The following is a 22,744-nucleotide window of genomic DNA, read 5'->3' on the forward strand; positions in this document are numbered from 1 at the left end:
ATATCACCCACGACCGGCTTTATGCAGCTGAAATGAATTTCACCCAAATAACCAGGATTACTTAGCACAACCTCTTAAAGTATTTTGCCAAGTCACTTTTCAACCAGTCTGATGATGCAATTTATATGATGGGTGTACATGCATGGATGCGTAACCATGCTATTAAGGAGATGTTGCTCGTACACAGAGGATATGAGTTACAGCAGCAAAGGGGTTTGGTTCTTCTCTGCCTGTCAGTACTTTCAGGTCTGGAGGCCTCTGGCCTAATCTCTGATATGTCACTCAAATGGCATCACACATACATGTGCACGTGTTAACAATTAATTTCCATATGTGCATGTACATTGCATGTCTAACTAGATTGTGATGCATCCTTACAGCACCAGGTGTACATAGTATTTAGATTATGTTCGAGGGTGAGCACTATAAGAAGCAGCCAGTTTCTAAACACCAATATCAAGTATAACTGGTTCCATTTTAATTCAGTGTTTCAGATTAGCAATTACAATGTCTGCAGCTTTATGATATTATGCACCGTTCTCCAATTGGTTGTAAAATACTATAGGGGCTGGCTCAGGTCAAATTATTTGGGTTATTTCTATGCTAATAGCTCATTCTTTATGAAAGAAAGGAAAGATGCTATACTGTAACTGAGTGGAGAATTAATTAACATTTCTTTAGTGCCCCAGGGAAAGGCTTTTTATTATGTACCTAGGGAATTATAAAGAATAGAACAATCAGCCAAAGAAAAGAACATTTCACCCCATGCCTTGCTGGCATTTGAAACATCCGTCCCTCAGTGGGTGCCTCTATACATTCACTAATGCACCATAGTTACTGTGCATTAAGTTTTGTACTTGGATAATTAAGTACTAAATCAATGTGCGGTAGCACTGGCGCACATTTTTTTTTTTTTTTTCCAGATGTTAACTGTGCATTAGCATCTTAACATGAGTTTTGCCCAGCACACTACTGCACAGTGTTATTAGGCTACTGCCCAGTTAGCATCTCATGTAGACGCACCCCGTGAGGCCCACACGTGCCCCTGGACACCAGTTCTGCATTGGGCATAGTTCACTTGACCACACTAAGCTCTCTCAGGTGGATGCCAGGCCTTCACAGGGCAGAGCATCTCTTGCAAACTGCTTTCATGAACTCTAGCAGAAATAGGAGACACTCAGGGGTTCTCTGTGCTTCAGAGGCTCAGGCCTTTAGTAAGATAATGGATGTAACTCCTCAATATCTTGCCTCTCTTGTACAAATATTAACATCTGGGCAAAGTGAAAAAAAGCCAGTTCTGATATGACTGAGTTGAGAATTCGGAGGCTGTGATAGTTTCTGTGAACCTCACATTCCCTCTGCAAGGCAGAAACTGGAGTTTTGACAATTTAGGGTATCTATAGGATTGGATTCAGAATTTTTATTTTTTTTTAATATTTATTTTGTTTTTCGTTTGTAAACTCCTGGGAGGTATTGGGTCCTTCTCTTGCTCTCAGCCATTTTACCCTAGAGTAACTTGGATGAACTTGCTCATGAGTTATGATAGTCTTAAGTGATCATATATTCATTAAGAACATTTCATTTTAAGTTTGAAGAGTAAGTGAATTATTGTACTCAACAGTGAAGGCTCCAGGTCAAGAAAGCATTCTTTACTCTTTTAGTCTGTACTTAATTCATACCAATGTAAGTGTTTTCCTGAGCAGTTATTTAATTTTTTTTTCCTGGATAGCAGGACTGAAAGGATATGATAAAACTAACCATGTTCTATTTCTGCATCTATGTTCTATTTGTACGTAGCAATGCTGTATTTCTAATCAGGGACATCTTGGATAATTATAGCTCAATGTTAAAGCCACACTGATTTAAAGAGTGTGATGGATGAATGTTTTTCTGCATTCTTACTGTTTGGCAAACATAACCCTAGACTGCACCAGAAGACACAGAGGTTGTAAGCAATCAGAAAGTGGAAGCATCATTAGAAGCTGTGGCTCCTGATAAAGATGTGAATAAAAGCACAGAAGCTACAGAAGTGACACCCAGAAGAGAAGAAACTAAACCCCCCAAAACAAACCTGAGGAAGTTTTTTAAACTGGTAAGCAGGGCATTTTGAACATAAGGATATTAGGGTTGAAGCTCTTGGGGGATAACTTTTCAGAATAAAGAGGCAGTTTTGTTTAAGTGCTATAATCAAAGCTGTGCATCTAAATGATGGCGCCCATTTCCATAACTGCGTGCATGCTTTGTTCCTGCATGATCAGGGAAGCATCTGTCTGCCTGCTTTGCAGATGCAATTAATTTCAGTGCACATAAAATTATTATTCTGCATACTGTTATAAACCCTATGGGTACTAGAGGTTGTATCGCCCTCTCGTGGCTGTTCCTAAGAGGCTTATGGATCTGCTACTGCTGTCAGCTGGGGGAGTGAGAGCCTGATCCAAAGCCATGTGAAACCTTTTACTTATTTCAATGAGCTTTGAATCAGACAGTAGATTCTTTAGCCCGAAAGACAGTAGGCCTTGATTCTGGTGCTAAAGGTACCCCTTTGGAGACCTAAGTGAACATGTACACTAAAGAGGACACAGCCCTCGCTTCAAAGATCTTATACCATTGAAAGACAAATGAAAGTCTGATTCTTCTCCTTCCCCCTGCCCCTCATTAAAGTGGTGTGACAAGGGAAACATTATACGCACAAAATGGCCAAAGCGATGAAACAGCATGTGTCTTGACACTTCCGTAGCTACTCTTCTGGCAAATGAGTAGTATAAATGATGGAGTCATATTTCAACAGGGAATAGCATATTCAGTTACTGCACATGAAGTAACCTCCTCAAATAATGATAAAGAAGCAGAAAAGAAAACAAAAACAGGCAGATCTCAACCCAATCCCCTCTGTCCTGAGGACAGCTGCATCCGAACTTTATCACCAGTTTATTAGTGGCTAAAATGGGTGTGACAGGGATTTTGATTTTTAACCATGGCTGTTTTACTTTTAAGCAGTTATGCAGTGGAGTCAGTGATGTCTTGGTGTTAAAATATGCAAATGTAGTTCCTGTCTGACACGCACAATGGCCTAGACTGTCATAACTTTACACTCCTGGGAATGTAACTACAGCATTACCAATCTCAAAGGTTCAAAAATTCTGGACCAAATCCACCAATTATATATATAGAAAGATAATATTGTTTGTCAGAGCAAACCCCCAGCGGTTGTGTGAACCATTGCTCATCTTGCTGGAATCACTTTATGATATAACTTTTGATATTTTTACCTGGGCAGCATGTGCCTGTAAGATTAGATTCTTGGTTCTGCTCCAGCTAGAAAGCTGATTAAACCATTTGCCTCAGGTTTTGGAAGGGACAGCTAGATAGTAGAGAGCCAGACCTGGACAACCTCCTAGTCCCAGTACCTGCTATTGCTGAATGAAAGGAGCATGGTTTGGTCGTGTTTATGTCCCTGTGATACCCAGTTGCCAGAGTGGCTGCTTGTGACCATGGGCAGGTGGTTGCAAGTTACAGCAGACCTCAAAATTGGGGAATGTGGTGGGCAGTAATTCCTAAAGGCCTCAACCAGGGATCGTAGCACCATCCTGGTTATTATTGTCCTGACAAATTGAAAGGACAGCCTTAGAGCCCCAAAGAGCTGCTTTGTCACCATTTAGATTCTGACAAGATATAGCAGGTAGTTGAGACAAGTGGAGAAAAGGGAGCGACGACAGATAGCAAACAGAGCAAGTTATCTTCCAATTAGCAAGTCTAGCTTGCTGGCTATCTGCCTTTTCCTTTAAGAGTTATCCTGAGGTGGGATGGGGTGTATCTTTGTATAAGCAAGGATCCAGACTAAGATATTTAAAAGGACCTTCAGAAGCTCTGCACCCAACACAAGTTCAAAGAGAGTTGGGGGTACTGAATGCATCTCCAGGTTTTCCTGAAAATCTCCAGCCTGCTCCTAAATCACTTAGTCTGCAGACAGATGTGTGGTAATTCCCTATAAAAACTTGTTGTCTCTTCTTACGTGGGCTTCTAATACAGATGCATACAAAGGCTAGTTCTGTGAGTCAGCACCAATGTGCATTATGCTTCATTTTGGAGGTAGCTATGACTTCAAGTTGTGTCACCCTCCCCCAAAAAATAGCATTTGATTTCAAATAAATCTCTATTCCACACCCATCTTAGTCACCATGGAAAAACAAACAAAGCTGTGTTTAAAAGTGGTAGATGTAGCACTACCATAATCAGAGCTGGGAGTTGGTTCCAGTTTAGTCTCCTCTGTTTTTTGCTTCTTTAAAGGAGAAAGCCTCTGTGTTATCCCCATTGTCAAAGGAATAAAAAGAATGAATGACAGCAAAGACAAACATCTCATTAATGCTAGGAACAGCACTGTGCTAACGTACAGCTATACTTTCTGCTTTTTGAATCGGGTGTTATCGATTTAGCCTATTTTATGCAAGCAAACCATTCCTGAACAGACCCTTGACTATACTTGTTGTTTTTGACTGTTGCCAAATTTCCCTGGATAATTTTTGGATTATTGCATATTTGTCATCCTGTTGCCATCCTGTTGCTTAGAATATTACTCATCATCCTGTTTGATTGAGTTATCACCTAAGTCCTAAGACATTATTTCTACTCTCCCACTTTGTAACTAAATGCTTTTAAATGCAAACGAAGATGTTAGCACCTATATGGATGCACATGCTGAAAATGCATGAAGTATTTTGGATTCCTTCACCTTTTGGTTCAAAGCTAGTGTGTGAGAGAAGCCTGATTACAGCCTCATCTCTACCCATCTTCTCCTGCCCCTCTTAGTAGTGTCTTGGTCTTCAGGGGCATCATCAAACAAGAAGTTCCTCTGCAGTAAGAAGTGTAGGAACTGCAATTAAACCTGGTACTGTAGAGATGAGAGGCATATTGCATAGCTGAATACTATTGAGTCGTATACTAGTAGGTATAATATCATCTCAAAGGTTGATGGATTTCCTCTGTATTTCTCGCTGGGCAATGTCTACACTGTAGTGACAACATACACAAGCTAACTATTCGAGCCCAAGCATTGTACCAGTCTAGCTGTAGCAGCAGTTTGGCAGAGGTTAATGTACCCACTTTCTGTAATTTGTGGGCACTGAGTTCCAGGCTGCCACAGCTAAACTGCTACCAGTTCCCAAACCACCTAGTGTAAAACTAGCGTCAGTGCATGTATACACAAGCTGTCATCTCCCCTCCAATTACAGCCTAAACCTAGCATAAGGGGGGGGCTGAATGAAGAATAAGACCCAGAATCCCTTCAGATTTGACCACGCCCTATGTGCTTTTTGCATTGTGTGAGGGGCATAATCCTTAGCACCTGCTACATAAATCTTCAGAGCTAAAGCAATGGCTTACATGCTTAGAGTCCTCATACAAAATAAGACCATTTTGTATTTCTCATACAAAATAAGCCCCTAATCTTTACAGTGAGGGCTGTCGGGCTCTGGAATGGGCTCTCAACGGAGGTGGTACTCTCTCCTACCTTGGGGGTCTTCAAGAGGAGGCTGGACAGATATTTGGCTAGGGTGATATGACCCTGGCACCTGTTCCTGCCTGGGGCAGGGGGTTGGACCTAATGATCTGTTTAGGTCCCTTCCAACCCTAAGCATTATGATACTACGATACAAATTCAACCTATGCCACAACATGCCAACTGGTACCATGCTCCAAAGAGCAAAAACATGGGAAACAGTGGCAAGGAAGATACAAGACCCTTAAAACCATGCTGTACATTGTACATCATGTGTTGCTTGGGTGAGACAGACCACTGACACATCCTACCTTTCATGTGGAAAATGATCCTCCTTCTTCCCTGAGGGTGTAACAGCCAATGAATTCTTATAAGATAACATCTTAACCAGCACATTTATTCAGGTCCTCTGAAATGAGATGTGTTTGTGTATGGAAAGGCATGCTGCTGAGCCTCATGGACAAACCACAAGTTTCTGTTCATTCTGGGTTGTTTGGCCTCAAGTTAGGTGGTGGTGGTTGTAAAATTCCTTTAGACAATACACATATTATTACTCTAGTTTTTTTTAAATAGTAATAGTCTTTTCATCTTAAGTGCATGTGATTCTCCTTACTTTCAAATAGCTACAATATAAGATCATGTATATGCTATGTTTCACATTATATCAGATTAATACCATGAGGAGAAATATAAATGGATACTTTGCCAATTATTTCATGAACTAGAGGGAATGAGATAAAGCATTGGCGATACATCAGGGGGATGGGGGGGCACTTGCCCCCCCCCCCCCAATTTCTGTGCTGATGGTGGGGCACAAGGCTGCAGCCCAGCCACAACCAGGGACCGGCAGCAGTGAGGGTAGTAGCAGCAATTTCTGCATCAACCACAGGGCTGCAGCCCAGTCGGAGCCAGCACCTGGCAGCAGCAGGGGTGGCTGCGGTATGGAGTTGGGCCCCCGCCACTATTAACATTTACACATCAGCAATGATAAAAACATTTAGACAAAAAAAATAAAATTATTAAAGGAAAATACATTTTATACAATGCATAATTGACTGGTGAATCTCACTGCTGCAAGATACCACCAGAACCAAGAGTTTGGTCTAATTCAAGAAACCAAAAGGATTGACGTTGATATGGATAACGAGACCTTTCATATTTCCATTAGATAAAAACAAGAGAGAAAGTGAGAGAGGTTTCTCTTAAGCTGAAGGGTCAGGATTGGGATTCAGGGAACCTAGGCTCAGTTCTGAATTTCTGCCTGTGCCACAGACTTGATATATGACCCTGGACCAAGTCATTTTTCTCTCTCTCAGTTCTCTGCCTGTAAAATAGGGAAATATTCTTATTAGGCCTGTGCAAAGCATCTAGTATTCACTTCAGATTCAGATGATTCGGGGGGCAGTGATTCGATCTGGTGATTCGAATCACTGTCCCGAATCAATTCAGCTGAATCTGATTAGGAGAGTTGGCTGCTGCTGAATCCACCAAATCTCTGAATCACACAGGCCTCATCCGCCACCTGCTGTCAATGGCTGCCCCGCCCCTCCCAGCCCCCGGCTCTTTGGAAACAAAAAAAGCCCCCATTCACTGGCTCCTGCCCACTGGGGGTGATCCCTGCTGCCCCCCACTGCCCCATGTCATGTGGGGGGCTCTGTCACAAGCCCCCCGACCCCAGCCTGCTGTTCCAGCACCCCCATTGCTGCCTCAACCACCCCAGTTCCAGCCCTTTAAAAATTAAAAAAAAGTCCCTACTCACCAGCTGCTATCTGGCAAGGAGAAATCCCCGCTACCCCCCACTGCCCCGTGCTGCATGGGGGGCTCTACATGAGCCCCCAGAAGCCTGCTGTAGGAGCCAGTGAGTTTGTGGGGGTTTGTTTCCTTTTTGTTAGAGGGCCAGAGCTGGGGCCAGTGGGGCAGTGGGAGCAGGCTGAGATTGGGGGCCTCATGGCAGAGCCCCCCATGTGGCGTGGAGCAATGGGGGGCAGCAGGGATCACTCCCCTCACTGGGCAGCAGCTGGTGAGTGGGGGCTTTTTCCCCCCCAATAATTCCATCCTGTAATAACTGCTGGGAGCACCAGAGAAGTGTTGGTATGATGCAATCCACCCTCACAAAGAAATATCACCCTTATTATGCCTAACTATAGGCCTATAGCTGTAATCACGCAAGAATGTAAAATCCTGTCTTGCCACTGGAAAATATGCCACTTGTGCTTTCTTCATCAAAACTATGTAGGTATTGTTTGACAAGAAATCTCTGTAGATATTATGATGAAACATTGGCAGCATGAAATTCTTCTCTTTCTCATACCAAAATGGGTGGAGCTACCAACCTCATTTTCTGGCAAGGCTAGAATCGAGTCTTTTTTCTAAACCGGGGAAATTTTCCAACATACCTTTCCAGAATAGTTCCCCATGTGGATGCTGTACTCTGAAATAAAAGTTATTCTATTCTGGAATAATAAACTTGCAAAGTTGAGTCATTATTCTGGGGGAAAAAAACCCTTTTTTTCAGAAGAGAGTGTTCGCATAGGGGAAGTGAAGACAACCCTTCAGGAACAGCTTCCTGTTTAAGTATATCTATGGGTATTTTACATTAACCCAAATATAACTGAAGTCCGTAACTCACACAAATACAACTTGTATATTTAGCAAGGCTCTTCCCCCCTCTCCGCCCTTCTCCAGTCAAAGGTCTCAGGTCACGCTACCTCGCCTTCTTGCCGATGAAAGCTGAAAACACTTTGGGGAACCAATCCACAGCACTTCTAACTTGATCAAAGCGTGGCAGAAGATGACAGAATTTCTCTAGGGTAAAATTCTGTCATTTTATATAAAACTTCCATTGAAATAAATTGGAATTCTGCCTGGACGTGGATTGCAGGGTTTATGCCATAGTTATTTACGATCTACTAATAGTAATTAGTAGTTTAAATGATGTGTGATTGCAAAAGGTTTGCCACAGCAGTCCTTCCTTTAAATAAAATGCAACAGAATGGCTCGTATTACTGCATAAACTTTCTTAACATTATGCAAGTTCTTTTTCAAACATATAAAGAAGCATTGCAACAGAAATGCAAACTAGATCTTATCTGTAGGCAATCTTCATACACCATGGACTAAGTTACGAGACTGTAATGTAAGACAGACCACACTGAGTTTCCTCCACCGTTCTTCAGCCTTTCACAGATAACAACCATTATGAATATAAACATGTAATTTATTAGCTGAGCAAAGATACATTGCTAAAAAAATAATACTGTCCCCAGATTGGTTACTCATAACAAACTATTGCTAAATTCTTTAACTTTTGAGCAAACCACCATTTAGTATTGATTTTTCAGTGGCTGGAGAGAAAAAAGAATCATGCAGTGAAAGCAGATCCTCACTAAGAGACTGAAAATAGGACTGAGCGAATAGTGTTGTGCTACAAGTGACAAATCTACGAGCTGCAGAAAACCACAATCCACCTGATCTATCTTTAGAGCAAAAGTCACATCCTTTCATTGTTTTCATTGAACTTATGCAATGAAAAATGACATTTAAATTCAGGTACTTTGAAATACTATGGTTTTTGTTATGCTTTAATACTCTATGGCTACAGAATACTGTATCAATTTTTTTTAAGCACCCCTGTCCTGTGTACACATCGAATGCTACATTTATAAATGGCTCCAGTGATTTTTTTTTTCTTTCATGAAAATTGTAACCTAAAATCTAAGCATAGCTATAATGAATTTTTTTTTGTAACATCCACCCATAAAGGTATTTTATCAAGGATTTTTGTTTTGTTTTGTTTTGTTTTGTTGAAACATGGATACAGTGGATCATTGTTGAGAAATATATTTGAGAGTCAAGGTTTACTTTGAACAAGCTGCCTGTGTTACAGCTTCAGGGTCTGCTTTGATTGTTGTAGCCAAGAAGAGCTGATGCCAAGAAAGGTTGTTGCCTAGATGCACATGCTCCTTTGAGAGAGAAAGCATAGCACAGAAGAAATAAATTGAAAGAAATTGTACAGCAATGGCAAACCATCTGTAGACCCCAGCAGTTTTTAATTGTTAGCCAACATATTAAGCAAATATGTAGAAATAAGGCAAAGAGTACAGTTCTGCTGAAGATAACCTTATAAGGGAGAGTTGTTAACAGGAAACGCTCCCCTCATAACTTACGATGGCAGGAATGATAGCAACATCCCATTTATCATATTGTGAGATCGTCAACAGAAAAATGCGTTGCTAAAGACAATAGTGCTGTAGTAAAATGGATATACAACAATCTACCATAGAGATAAAGGCATAGTGCAGAGCATTTGACATGGTGTTTTGCTTTGTTTTAACGATGTTGGAATAATATTCTTAAAACAAACCTTCATTTTATTTGACATTTTTTATGTTGAGTATGTGCCTAAAAAAAGATAATAGTTGCAAGACCTGTAATCCTTTGTTATTTTAGTCAGTCAGAGATGATGCAGGGGCAGCCAATTCAGAAGAGGTAAATGGGCCAAACCCCAATTACCAAGTAAGTGTTTGAATTTATTCATCTCTTGGTGATGGATTTCTGTAGCTTATTTCCAATTATGTATCTCTTGGTTTCTTTACATTAAAAATCACCAATTGCAGCAGAATGATAGCATGCCCAATCAATCCCATCTCTTTACTATGTCCTAATGAAGTTAATTAAAATGGTTTGTTATCTGGTAAAAAAAAAAATCATATTTTTTCAAAATATTTTCCCTGTGTTCATAAAATATATTTATGTTACTAATAATTTATTATATACTACTTTGCTTTATGCCCTCTATATTATTTATGTTTTAAATTTCATGCAATGTGGACAGTGCTATTCTGGATTAATGTTATTCTTCATGAACAATTAGAAAGATTATAATTTGATGGGAAACATTACAGAAAAAGTATAACATTTTATCTAAAAGCCTTGTCACTGAAATTTAACAAAAGAAATCAGAAAACAGCATTCCCGTAATATTAGATTTGGAAGCTTTAAGTCTGAAAATCACTTAATAAACCTTACAGCCTCGGCCTAAACTGCCTGATTAAGTATAGTCTTCATAGCTCTGACATTGCCAAGTAAAATCACTGACTTTTCCTTTAGGAATTTGATCAGGCCCTAGAACAGTGTAACAGGATTTTAAAGACCTAATCATGTTAATCTGTCAATATTTTTTTTCCTGCAAGTTTTAATTTGAAGAGCATGAGTGGAGTCTGTCAGGTGGAGATGAGCCTTTAAAATGAGAAGCATCACGTTATTCATTGGTTTCACTTTGTACTGTCTGCTGCCACTCCCATCAATATCAAATATGTCAATTTCCTGCCTTTCAAGATGAACACGAAACACCTCCAAGAGATCACCTGATTGGTTTTTTTTCCCCCTCTTTTGCTTTACAAAATGTATAGATGGTGCTTTAAATAGTTTAAAGGTCAAAACTTGCTCACCACACTCACAAAAATAGTTATATGCAAGACCGAGCAAATTTCATGCTAACTTGGACCCTGTACATACACTCATTGATTTCAGGGCCAGAAGCTCTCCTCAGACAGTTAAGGTAGGAGACATCTGATGGAAATAGTGATGGAGTTTTTGTACTTCAATTATTTCCTGCTCTTGTAAGTCTAACCCACCAAATCCTAACATTTAAAAAAAATCAAGCTCCGGCAAGGATCTGTCAAACAAAGCGATGGGGAGGCATTTGAGTGCTTCTTGTTTGACAACGTAAATCCATCAGAATGAAGATAAATAGTGAAATTGGGTTTTATGAAACATTTCTCATATACATGCTAGGAGAGATCTTGCATTCTCGGCACTCAGAGAAAGCCCGTTTAGATGCACAAGTGCAAGACTTACGAGGCACAGGTACCATCGCTGCCTGCGGAGGCAAATCTGGCAGTTCTTCCATATTTTCAAGATTACTGACTTTGCCTTAAGAAACTATAAGCACACGGTTGATTTCGCTGTGCTGTGCCGTGCTTTTGCACAAGTAACCTTATAAACTCTATAATATTTCCCCATTTCTTATAGTGTCATCTTATGTGCTACAGCACGAACCATAAAATAGTGGTTTGACTTTTATATAAAATTAAAAAGAGTGCTTGCCCAAGAGGGAAGGAAAAATATAGAGAAAATATTATAGCTTTATGGGGGAAATAAACTGTTCAAAGATCAGGAGAATTAGTATGGTCTGTATCAAAGGCTCCCTAACCTACATGATTTTTAAAAGATAGAAAGGACAGAAAGGAAACTTAAATATGGAGCCTCTTCAATACTGCCAGTCCTTGATTTTTTTTTTTTTTTTTAAGTTTAACCTCTATATTATGAGGTTGGTTTCAAAATTATGAGAGATTTTAAATAAAAGGGTTGAGATACATTTTTTTTTATTTGCCTTCTGTTTTTTGAGCTATTAAAGTTTATACATTAAAGGTTTTCTCTGAAATGATGATAGTTAAAAAGGTTTTCTGGTTTTTAATGAAAGCTGAGATTTTAACACAACTTCTCGTGTGTTTGTTGAACAGCTCCTGTATTTTGAATTTGATGATAAAATTACAGAAGATAGCAAAGCAGTAGCTTATTAAACTAGTGAGCCATCTCCAGACTGCAGATGCAAGAGTCAGTTTAAAACACAATAAATTTGTCTGTTTCCTTACCAAAAATTTTTTTAACTAAACAAATGAGCTAACATGGTTTTGGTGTTGTATAAGACAGAAAAAGAAAATCCCCTCAGCAAGCAAGTGTCTTATTAGAAATGAACTGGCGGTGTCATTGTGCTATTCCATTTACTTTCAAGGTTGAAATCTTGGTTTAGGAACTTTGATCCTGTCTAGCCATTTTCTCTGGGTCAGAGTTCTCACATTTCCTGTACTTAGGTGCTATGTAGCACTGTTTGTCTATTGAGTATTCACTGTCTCTTTTTTTTTTTGCAATTCGATGAAGAATGTTATATAGCATTACTGGGGCCAAATTGCGGGGTGTTAATCATCTGGTGAAGTGCTGTAATTTTATAGAGGGGATATTTTTACCTCTGCTTTATGGGCCCTGGCACTTCTCCCTCTCTTTCCTCCTCTTCCTCTCGCTCTCTGTCTCTCCCCCATCCTTTTTGGTTTCAAACTTTCTTTGTACCTCTACAGAGATGCAAAAGTGCTTATGTCTTTGCAGCTATGGATATGTGCATGTGATTCTGTTCTTCTGTGCATATGCAGCTGTGCCAGCTAAAGCAACTTCATCATAGAAATATATGAAAGGAAAGGCAGAAAGGGCCTGACCTTGCAGCTCTTACTCACTATACACTGTCTATCCTAATCATCTCATTGAAATGACTACCTGAATTAAGGGTTGTAGGAATTGGGATCTACCTCTGTAAGTGAAAACCTGTGGGATAGCGGAATTGCTTCCCCCACAGGCGGCCTTAAATTGTTACTATATTTATGGACCCTCCTGGCAAAGTGTTTCCATTTCCCACTAAAAATAACCATTGTTTGAAACCACTTTAGACATCGGACTCCACAGAGAGGCCAGTCGCCACAACTGAAAGTGAACCTGTGGGCCACAAGAGCAAAGAGAGTTCGAAAGACAAGAAGTCTACAGCAGAGCTGAGCAAGCAGAAAGGTAACAAACAGGAAACCAAAGATCAGCAAGACTCCAGAGAGCAGCATACAGGCGAGACTGACTCCATCCAGAACGGAGGAGACACCGCAAAGGAAACGCCCCTCAAGAAGACAGAGAAGAGACAGTCTCTTGGAGGTTTTTTCAAGGGCCTTGTATGTTAGCTTCACCTTTTGTTCTTAAATAGTTTGAGCTGGTCTAGACGGTGTTACTGCCAGAGGTCCCCATAGGGTTGCACAAGTTTGAGCTGGTCTAGACTTCGCAGAGGTCCCCGTAGGGGTGCGCAATGCCGTGTCCTCTAGGTGGGCTATCTGAGTGGAGGGTTGCAGGTATGCACTTCCGTGGCAGCGAGTGCAGGACGGGGGCCAGGGAGCAGCTCACTTTCAGGCACAGGTCTGGAAAATTGGGGACGCAGCTGCCAACCAGCAATAGAACAGGTAGAAAATAGCTTGGAAACCCACGTGCGTACTTTGTTTTCACTGCTGGGTTCTGCACTCGGGCAGGATGCTCGTGTCTCTACAACACCAAAAGGTAGATTTTTGGAAAGATTCAGAAGACTGCAAGTCTGAGCTCTCTGGAGAATGCGCCTAGTCCTTTGCTCAAGACATGCAATGGGTGCAACTTTTTTTTGCTTCCCTCTGACACACCCATACTAATGGGCTATAGGGATCAATGCAGAAGTTCAGAAAAGAGTGGGTGAAAAGAGTGGGTGAAATCTTCCTTTCTAGAAGTGGCTAGTAATGGTCTGCTAGCACCTTGTAGCTGATGATTAGAAATGACTGTTAATATTATGCTTGCAGAATATGGACAAAGGGTGATTAGTTCTCTTAATGGGTTTGGCATGGGACAAATAGGCAAAACTTTCTTCCAAGAGGTCAATGCCAGGAGGGTAGATTGCAGTTCATTTTTTTTTTTTAAAGAATTAAAACATCTGCAGCTGACTCCTTTCTCCTTCTCGTAAAAGAGACAAGAGTCATTTTTTACTTCAAGAACTCCAGCGCCAGTCTATCTTTGGATATCCCACATGCAAAATGGACACCAGCATGTATTTCCATTTTTGTGGAGAACACACAGTGATGTGACTACTTTACCTGTAGTGGTCCCTACTCAGTCTGGTCCCTGTGAGATATTTAAAAATCTTTTTTTTTCCTCTCCCTTCCCTGCTCAAAAGGCACATAGAAAAAAGAATAAAACTAAGACAACTTTCATGGCCTGAAAGAGGAAAAAAACAAGCTGCATTTTAAATGTTGATGCCAGTTTGAAAACTAGCCCTGTCAGAACATTAAGTTATCAAGTGAACCTGCTGTATTGAATAATATGAGGCAGATGCTTTTCCACTTCATAATCTTCATATATTTCACAGAAAAGCACTGCAGAGTATTATTTGCACTTAAAAAAATGCATATTGGTGGGGGCAGAAGGGAAATTAAGTATTTCCATCTGATTTTTAATAATAATGAAGTCACTTAATAATTTTCTTTGCCATCTAGCATGCTTATCACTTATAGGATGTCTATGAAGCACAATATTCTTAATTCTGCCGTACTAATATTGGTACCTAAGATAGAGTGTATGTCTCTAACTGGTTCTGCATACTCTTAGCTACCTCTATATGCCCCAAATTAGGCAGAGTAGACAGCTTGGGCATGTGCTTATTTGGCCCTCTCAGTCTTCTGAAGCATCTATTCTGCTTACAGTGTAACTTGAACGATCAGGGGGTAGGCATGAGTGGCCATGATGTGTCTCTTGGCAGCACTCCTAGGTTATCTCCAGAGGCCATGTGAACATAGCCTTGGAGTCCTAGGGTGAAATATTAGTTCACATCCTTTTCCACTATGCACAATTATGTGTGTGTGCATATGTTGCGTAACAGGACTCATATCATGAGTGGCAAGTCTCATGCTATAAATACGAGGAGCAAGCCTTACCTTGGGTTTGAGCCTGAGACTGCCTGATATGAAGATATGAATTCCTTATTGAGCTAAAGTCTTTAGGGGGAAGCTGTTATAGACTTATTACTGTCAATTGGAGGGAAAGAGAAATCCATACTTTTCTAGCATGGGTTGTACAGGAACAGAGCAAATATTAACTACTTCTGTTATTTCTAAAGATAACAAAAATTTGTTTCCTTGGTTTGAATTCTGCTGAAATTAAGTGCTCTGGGCTAAATACCAATGATCTTAGTTAAAATTCTCAGGGAAGCCAATGAGTGTAAAAGGGCCTCTGTATTTGTCAACAATAGTACTTTCTGTTGTGGGGCAGGGTGGGCAAAATATGGCCCACAGGCCACATTTGGCCCACGACACCGTTCTATCCAGCCCATGGGGCCCCTAAAAAATTTAGAAAATTAATAGTCATCTGCCCTTAGTTCCTGTCAAAAATGACAGGAACCAAGAGCAGTAGGACCCAGGGGAAGCCCGCCCCCCCAGCTGGAAGCCCCAGTGGGGGCTTCTGGCCTGGGACCTGGGAAAGTGGCCCCTTGCCCACCCTGTGGCTGGCATCCTGTGCTGCAGTTACTTTCAGCGCACATGGGGCTGCCTGTGTCTGCTCCGGACAGCCCCACGGGCTCTAAGTGGCTGCAGTGCAGGGCACTGGCCATGGGGTGGGGGAAGGGCTGCTTTTCTCCCGCCCTGTGGCCAGCACCCCGCACTGCAGCCGCTTGCAGCCCATGTAGGGATGTCCAGAGCAGGCACAGGCAGCCCCAGGTGGGCTGCAAGCGACTGCAGCATGGAGCATTGGGCATGGGGTGGGGAGGGGCTGCCCCCCCCCGTACTCAGCACCGCCTTGTGACCCAGCCCCACTGCCAGCCTCGGCTCCATAGCAGCTCTGGGCTCACCCATCGGGGCTGCGTGTGGTGACAGCAGCTGTGGCCCCCCTGCTTGCTGCACCAAGCATCATTTGCCACTGTTGCCTCTGGGCTGCCCAGTGCACAAGCTTCAGGTGGGCAGCAGCAGCCAACACTACCCAGCGCGGCAAGTTGGGGAGCCTCAGCTGCTGTCGCCAATGGGCAAGCCCAGAGCCAGCTTGGAGCCCAAGTTGGCAGTGGGGCCAGGTTACAAGCTGGTTCTGAGCATGGGAAAAAGCAGCCCCTCGCTCGCCTCATGGCCAGCGTCCCTTGCTGTAGCCTCTTGCAGCCCGCGTAGGGCTGCCTGTGCCTGCTCCAGACAGCCCCGTGTGGGATGTGCGTGCCTGCAGCAGGGAGCGCCAGCCATGGGGCAGGCAAGGGGATGCTTTTCCCCATGCTCAGCACCAGCTTCTTCCCTGCCAGTAAGCAGGGGGTCGGGGCTGTGCGCTGCCCCCCGCCTGTACCATGGGGCTGGGGGGCACTGGGCATGAGTGGGCGGGGAGCCAGCAGGAGCACGGGGCCTGCACCGGTGCCCTGGGGCCAGTGCCGGCAGGGCCCAGAGCAGGGTGGCAGGAGCATGGGGTCTCAGCCAGCAGGGGCTCTGTGGAGCCGGGCCAGCTCCCCGCTCCCTGCCGGTGCAACCCAGCCCAGCTCCACAGACCCCTGCCAGCCTGTGCCCTGATTTGGGCCCCACCGATGCTGGCCCTGGGACATTGGTCCCAAGACATTGGGACATTGGTCCCAAGATGATGACCAGAGGGCAGGGCACCTGTCAAGGGGCAGGGCTATGCATGCAGCCCTTGACAGCCTGCCAAAACTGGGTAAGCAGCCCTCCGCCCAAAATAATTGCCCACCCCTGTTGTAGGGTGTCATGTATTCAGTCAGCATTCAAAAACATCCCAGCTATATTTCTAGATATACAGTTAGAAGCACTGCAAAGAGATCGGAGGAGGTATGGGCAAGCAGGAAAATATGTTTTCAAATGATACATTATAAAGGAGGAGACTCTGAGGCGGAGATGCAGGGAAGATGTTTTTGACAAAGGGTAGAGGGAACGTTTCTAGCAGTGACAGGTGAAATCTGTTTATGGGGATGGAGGGGCAGCTATAGTTCAAAAATATGAAGAGTGAAAGGAAAGTAGAAGCAGTCGATGCGGTTTTCATGTTTATTTCTTTGTATATCTTATGTATGATACAACTTGGCTTGGCGGTGCATTCTCTTTTGTCGCATTAACCGGGGCCTCCAGTACTGATAACTTTTTCCCTCTTCCATTGTCAGGGTAACATTAGCTTTTTCTTTTTAAGAGTGTAAAGTCTTAGATTGATAGCATGGTAGTTGGTCTGGCCTGTTAGCAACAAAAACAAACAACGAGATTGGAAAAACCACCTGGTCCGAAGGTGGTTAGTAGATATTGCTGTCCAAAGGAGGACATGGATGATCTCATCCTTCTGGCCAAGAGAATATCCAATGTTTAAAACAGAAGGATTTGATATATTAGAGTACTTCACAAGACACTGCCACCTATTCATCTTTTTATGATCGACTCTCTTATCCCTACTTCATAAAATCAAAGGCCAATCCTTCCAAAAATGAAGCAATTCTGCAAATATGCTAAGTGAGTCAAAATAGGGATTATGAGAAATGAGTTTCCTGTGTAACTGTGTTATTTACAGGAAGTAGGGCAAACAGTAATGTCTTATTTCCTTGGTCAAACTAGAAATGACAATAATATAAAAGCAAAGGCCAATCCTTCCAAAAATGAAGCAATTCTGCAAATATGCTAAGTGAGTCAAAATAGGGATTATGAGAAATGAGTTTCCTGTGTAACTGTGTTATTTACAGGAAGTAGGGCAAACAGTAATGTTTTATTTCCTTGGTCAAACTAGAAATGACAATAATATCTTCATGTAGCACACAGGCACAGTTACAGCTGGGAGGCTACAAGCTAATCTTCTAATATAATCTTTTAATTGCTGTCTAGACGCTTTGAGTTGCTGGATACATTTTGAAATGATTAGTTTTGTCTGTATGCTATTTAAGAACAAGGTACCATCAGTTACTACTAGCAATACATTTTAAAAGAAGCATCTTCAGTAGCCTTCCAGACATAATCACTTAGAAGCCATCCACTTCTAGACAAAGTAGTCCAAATTCAATCACAGCGATCTACACCATAGCCAACCTAGAAGTACAGAGGGTTTATGCTGGTGCATTCTTTGACACATTGGGGGTTTCTGGTACAGTTTTTAAAGCTAGAAAGTGAAAATGGATAGCAACCAGAGTCACATATATGCTGGCTCTAGTAAATGTAAAAACATCTACTGTTGTTTCTCTTCCTAAAGGTGAGGAAGTCAGGGCTTGATTCACCCTGGTGTTATACCAGAGTAAGTTCTGAGTAATCAGTGTGAATTAGGAGCCCACTGTGTGAAACAGAGGCTAAGTACAGACATTCAAAAAGCCTAAGGAAGAATTGATCAAACTTATCTCGGTTTCTGTAAGTGGCATAGGTTAGTTCAGGAGTGAACAGAACATGTGTCCACCCTTGGGCAGGGGGGTAATAGATGCCTACACAGTCAGATGGATTGCAGATTGGCTGAAGGGTCGCACTCAGAGGGTGGTGGTGGATGGGTCATACTCGACCTGGGGGGAGGTGGGTAGCGGAGTCCCCCAGGGCTCGGTCCTGGGGCCTGCGCTGTTCAATTTCTTCATCAGCGATCTGGATGATGGGGTGGAAAGTAACCTGTTTAAATTCGCTGATGACACCAAAATTTGGGGGGAGGTGAGCACGCTAGCAGGGAGGGAGAGATTGCAGAGGGATCTGGATAGGTTACAGGGGTGGGCTAACAGGAACAGGATGCGTTTCAATACGGACAAGTGCAGGGTGCTGCACTTGGGCAGTAGGAACCAGCAGCACACTTACACAATGGGGAACTCCCTACTCGAGAGCACGGAGGCAGAAAGAGATCTTGGAGTCATTATTGACTCCAAGATGAACATGGGCCGACAATGCGAGGTCATGGTTGGCAGGGCTAACCGGACCTTGTCGTGCATCCACAGGTGCATCTCGAGTAGAGCCAAGGAGGTGATCCTCCCCCTCTACGCGACGCTGGTCAGGCCACAGCTGGAGTATTGTGTCCAGTTCTGTGCGCCCCATTTCAAGAGGGATGTGGACAACATGGAGAGGGTCCAGAGGAGGGCCACCCGCATGATCCGGGGACAACAGGGCAGACCCTACAGTGAGAGACTGCGGGACCTGAACCTATTCAGCCTCCACAAGAGAAGGCTGAGGGGGGACCTGGTGACCGTCTATAAACTCACTAGGGGGGACCAGAAGGGTTTGGGGGAGACGCTGTTTCCCCTAGCGCCCGCTGGCATAACAAGGAGTAATGGGCACAAGTTGATGGAGAGGAGGTATAGATTGGACATCCGCAAAAACTACTTCACAGTTAGGGCGGCTAGGAGCTGGAACCAACTTCCAAGGGAAGTGGTGCTGGCCCCTACCCTGGGGGTCTTTAAGAAGAGGCTGGATGCCTACCTGGCTGGACTCATTTGAGTCCTGTTTTTTTGTTTTGGGGTTTTGTTGTTCTCCCGCCCTGGCGGGGGGTCAGGCTAGAAGATCTACTAGGTCCCTTCCGACCCTAAATCTATGAAACTATGAAACTGTAATGCAGGTTGCCTGCACTAGCCAAGGCCAGCAGGTTGGAGGCGCTCCTGCACACCTCCCAGCAGACTCCCTCAGCTGCCAGAGACTGTCGAGCACAGCCGAGTGGCTGGGCAACCCCTGATTAGCTGCTGGGTACAGGGGAGCATGCTGCCCTCCTTCTTCCCCCATCATCATCAGCCACAGGCATGTCAGCTGCAGTCAGGGAGTAGAGGCATCCATGGTCACCTGTTCCCTGCAGCCTGGTTGTGCTCCCTAGGGCTGCACCTGTTCACAAGATATATGGAGGTCCCTGCGTGGGCTCCTGCACACCCACCCACTGGGATCTTGCAGTGGGGGCGGCTTGGATCAGACTGCCTCTGCTGCAAGAAGCTGGGGCAGAACTGTGATCTACTACAACCGTGCCCCTGCCCAGAGCATGCAGGCTGCAGATTGTGGCTCGGCCATGACACCAGACCAAGATGCCCCCATCACAAGATCCCAGTGGCTCCAGAGCAGTCCCAGCCCTGCCCTCTGCACACCCTGCCAGCACGGCTGGGGCCAGTCTCCATGGCAGCTCCAGCCTCTCGCTATCACAGCACAGCTGTGGTTGGGGTCTCCATGGAGACTGGCCCCAACCATGTGGGCAGGAGCTGCTGGGAAATGGAGCCCGGCTGCCAGCCAGATCTGCCATTTTACCCACCCTCGCTATTGACTCAGGGATGCACATAGCATGTTTGCTTAGTGTAGTTGTCTAAAAGCAACTCCTTTCTACCCTGGTCAGGGAAAGAATAACACAACGATAGCACCCAAGTTTAGCTATAGTTGCTGCTACTGGGGAGAGAATACCTGTGCAGGTGTCAGTTGTACTTTTAGTAGCGTGAAAAATCTTAGTAAGGGAGGAAGAAGGTAATGCGAATGGGAAATGTCTCTGCAAAGATTTAAAACATAATTCAAGACTGAACAAATCTCCCAAAATGTTCAACCATATTTCTCTGTATTATTTCTAGGGACCCAAAAAGATGTCTGATGCTGAAGTGCAAACAGATCCAGTGTCTATTGTACCTGCTGGGAAATCCAAGTAATGAATATGCTTGGCTGCTGAAGAATCAGTGGCTTTCCACAAGTGCTCTTGCAGTGAAGATGACTCATTATTTTCTTTATATGGTTGTCATCAAAAGAGGGCCATGCCTCCAGCTAAAGCAAACATTTGTGTACATTTGAGGTGTATCATTTACAGAATTTGTTCACTAGATTCTAGTAAGTAACTGTAAAGGTCATTGAGAAGCAATGTGTAGTATTATTATTCAGGAGAGGTTTTGTGGGTGATTTAAGTTGAGTGGGAAGAGAATGTTTCAAAACCTAAGAAAGTTGCAGTTGAAGTGGGGAAAGAAAGAAAAAGTGCATGTGATACAAGGAATACAGTTTGTGGGGCAAAGCAATGAGCGAAGATATTTTCACCTAGAGCATTAAAGGGGGGGGGGGGAAGCAGGGGGAGGGGAAGAGATCATTTTATCATTTTTTGATAAACTTTCACCTTAAGAGTAAAAACAACAACCCACCTGTTACGGTTTGCTTTAATTTGCAAGGACTATTGGATAATAGAATCAATGATTCATTACAAGATCATGCTTCAGATTGGTTGGCATTTTATTAATGCAAATTAAAAAGCTAAAATGCAAAGGCTTTTAAATGATTTGAAACACAGTTTCTTCCTTGACTTGGAGGTGGGTTAACAAAGGAAAATTACTTAAGGTATTAATACAAACACAAGGGGGCACCAGTATCTCCACTTTAGTACTAACTCAAGAAGGTGTACCTACAATCTTATATTATTAATGTTTTGCAGATGTTAGAAAAAAACTTTGGTTATTTCCTCAGATATGTGTCCATATTCATATCTGTAATTAATCCTAATGAAAACCAAACCTAAAACTGACCAGGCCTCTCCCTGCTTTACAAAACTCCTGTAGTAACTGTCATTAATAAATTTTATGGAAAATTCAGATTTCTGTTGATTTATTCTTTGCTCAAACAGGGAACTGCGGGACTGACATTTTAATCCATACTAGCATTTGAATGATACCCTGTTGTATATTTTGATTTCCTTATGATTTAATAAACAACTTGTTTTCTTTTAAAAAAGAAGAATGTGTATCTTTAATCTTTAACCGGAGATTATATAAGCATCCCTATATATCTAATAATAATAATTTAGGTTGTTCTTGTTATTTGCTGACTAGTATAGAAGAAGCAGGAAATAAATTACATGCATACACGCCCACACGCCCACGCTCTCTGCTTGACTGTGGAGCAAATATCTTTCATCCTCTCTCAATCCAAATTAGGTTTCACGTCACCTCTTTCCAGATATCATCGGATATCGTAGTTAGACAGATTCTGTAGAATATGCAAGCCTGCATTCCTAACTCATATTAAGAACATGGGTGAAAAGAGCTACCTTTCTTTCCAGAAGTGGCTAGTAATGCTCTACTATAACCTTGTAGCTGATGATTAGATACGACTGTCAATACTATACCATACAGAATATGGACAAAGGGTGATTAGTCCTGTTAGTCCAGCTCTGTCAAATAGAAATTAACTTCCCACTCTGTATTCACATATTTAATTTGGCACAAAACCAGTCAGAAAGTCAGGTTTGTCTAGTTGAAACTCCATAGCTTTCTAGCATTGATCAAAAGAGTTAAAGTGGTATATCTTCCCTTAATGTGGATGAAGTTATAGCAAAATAAAGGAACTTTATACAAATGAAGTCCTTCCATGAAAGAAGTGGAACAAGGCTATTATGGCATAAGTCACCTGTATAGTAGCATAGCCACTTTTACACTAGTATTGAAATAACTATTTCAGTATTACATGAGCGTTGTGCACCACTGACCTGACAGCTGTTCTGATATTAAAAACCCTGTGTGCGAACCAAATTTTCTTTTGAAGAGCACATCATCTCTGCAAAAGACTCAAAGACAGTCATTCAGCTTGAAACTTTTAGTCCTATGTTCCAAAGGGAAATAGGTGGGGTGGGACTCTATAGGAAACTGGAAATGACTGTGTGACTTGCAGATTGCACCTTGATTGACAAGTGGTTAGTTGCATGAATCAGGAAAACCCCTTGGCAGAAAACCGAAAAATCAGA

At 42.8% G+C, this 22,744-nt stretch overlaps 1 protein-coding gene across 7 annotated transcripts in view; it reads left to right on the top strand.

Moving 5' to 3' along the window:
• Positions 1–21,738, top strand: part of BCAS1 (breast carcinoma amplified sequence 1) — a 106,137-nt gene extending 84,399 nt beyond the window's left edge. For 3 of the 7 annotated variants that reach the window (XM_019510220.1, XM_019510222.1, XM_019510217.1), the window contains 4 exons: positions 1,925–2,092; positions 9,944–10,009; positions 12,994–13,260; positions 20,601–21,738. In XM_019510220.1, coding sequence (XP_019365765.1) covers positions 1,925–2,092; positions 9,944–10,009; positions 12,994–13,260; positions 20,601–20,675 — 576 coding nt within the window. In that variant the 3' untranslated portion in view covers positions 20,676–21,738. The remainder of the gene's footprint in view (positions 1–1,924; positions 2,093–9,943; positions 10,010–12,993; positions 13,261–20,600) is intronic. The other 4 variants (XM_019510218.1, XM_019510221.1, XM_019510224.1 and 1 more) reach the window with 4 other exon arrangements.
• Positions 21,739–22,744: the final 1,006 nt, after the last annotated feature.

The sequence above is a fragment of the Gavialis gangeticus genome, unplaced genomic scaffold (genome assembly GCF_001723915.1).
Source record: "Gavialis gangeticus isolate Ggan-Ray unplaced genomic scaffold, GavGan_comp1, whole genome shotgun sequence".
NCBI lineage: Eukaryota > Metazoa > Chordata > Crocodylia > Gavialidae > Gavialis > Gavialis gangeticus.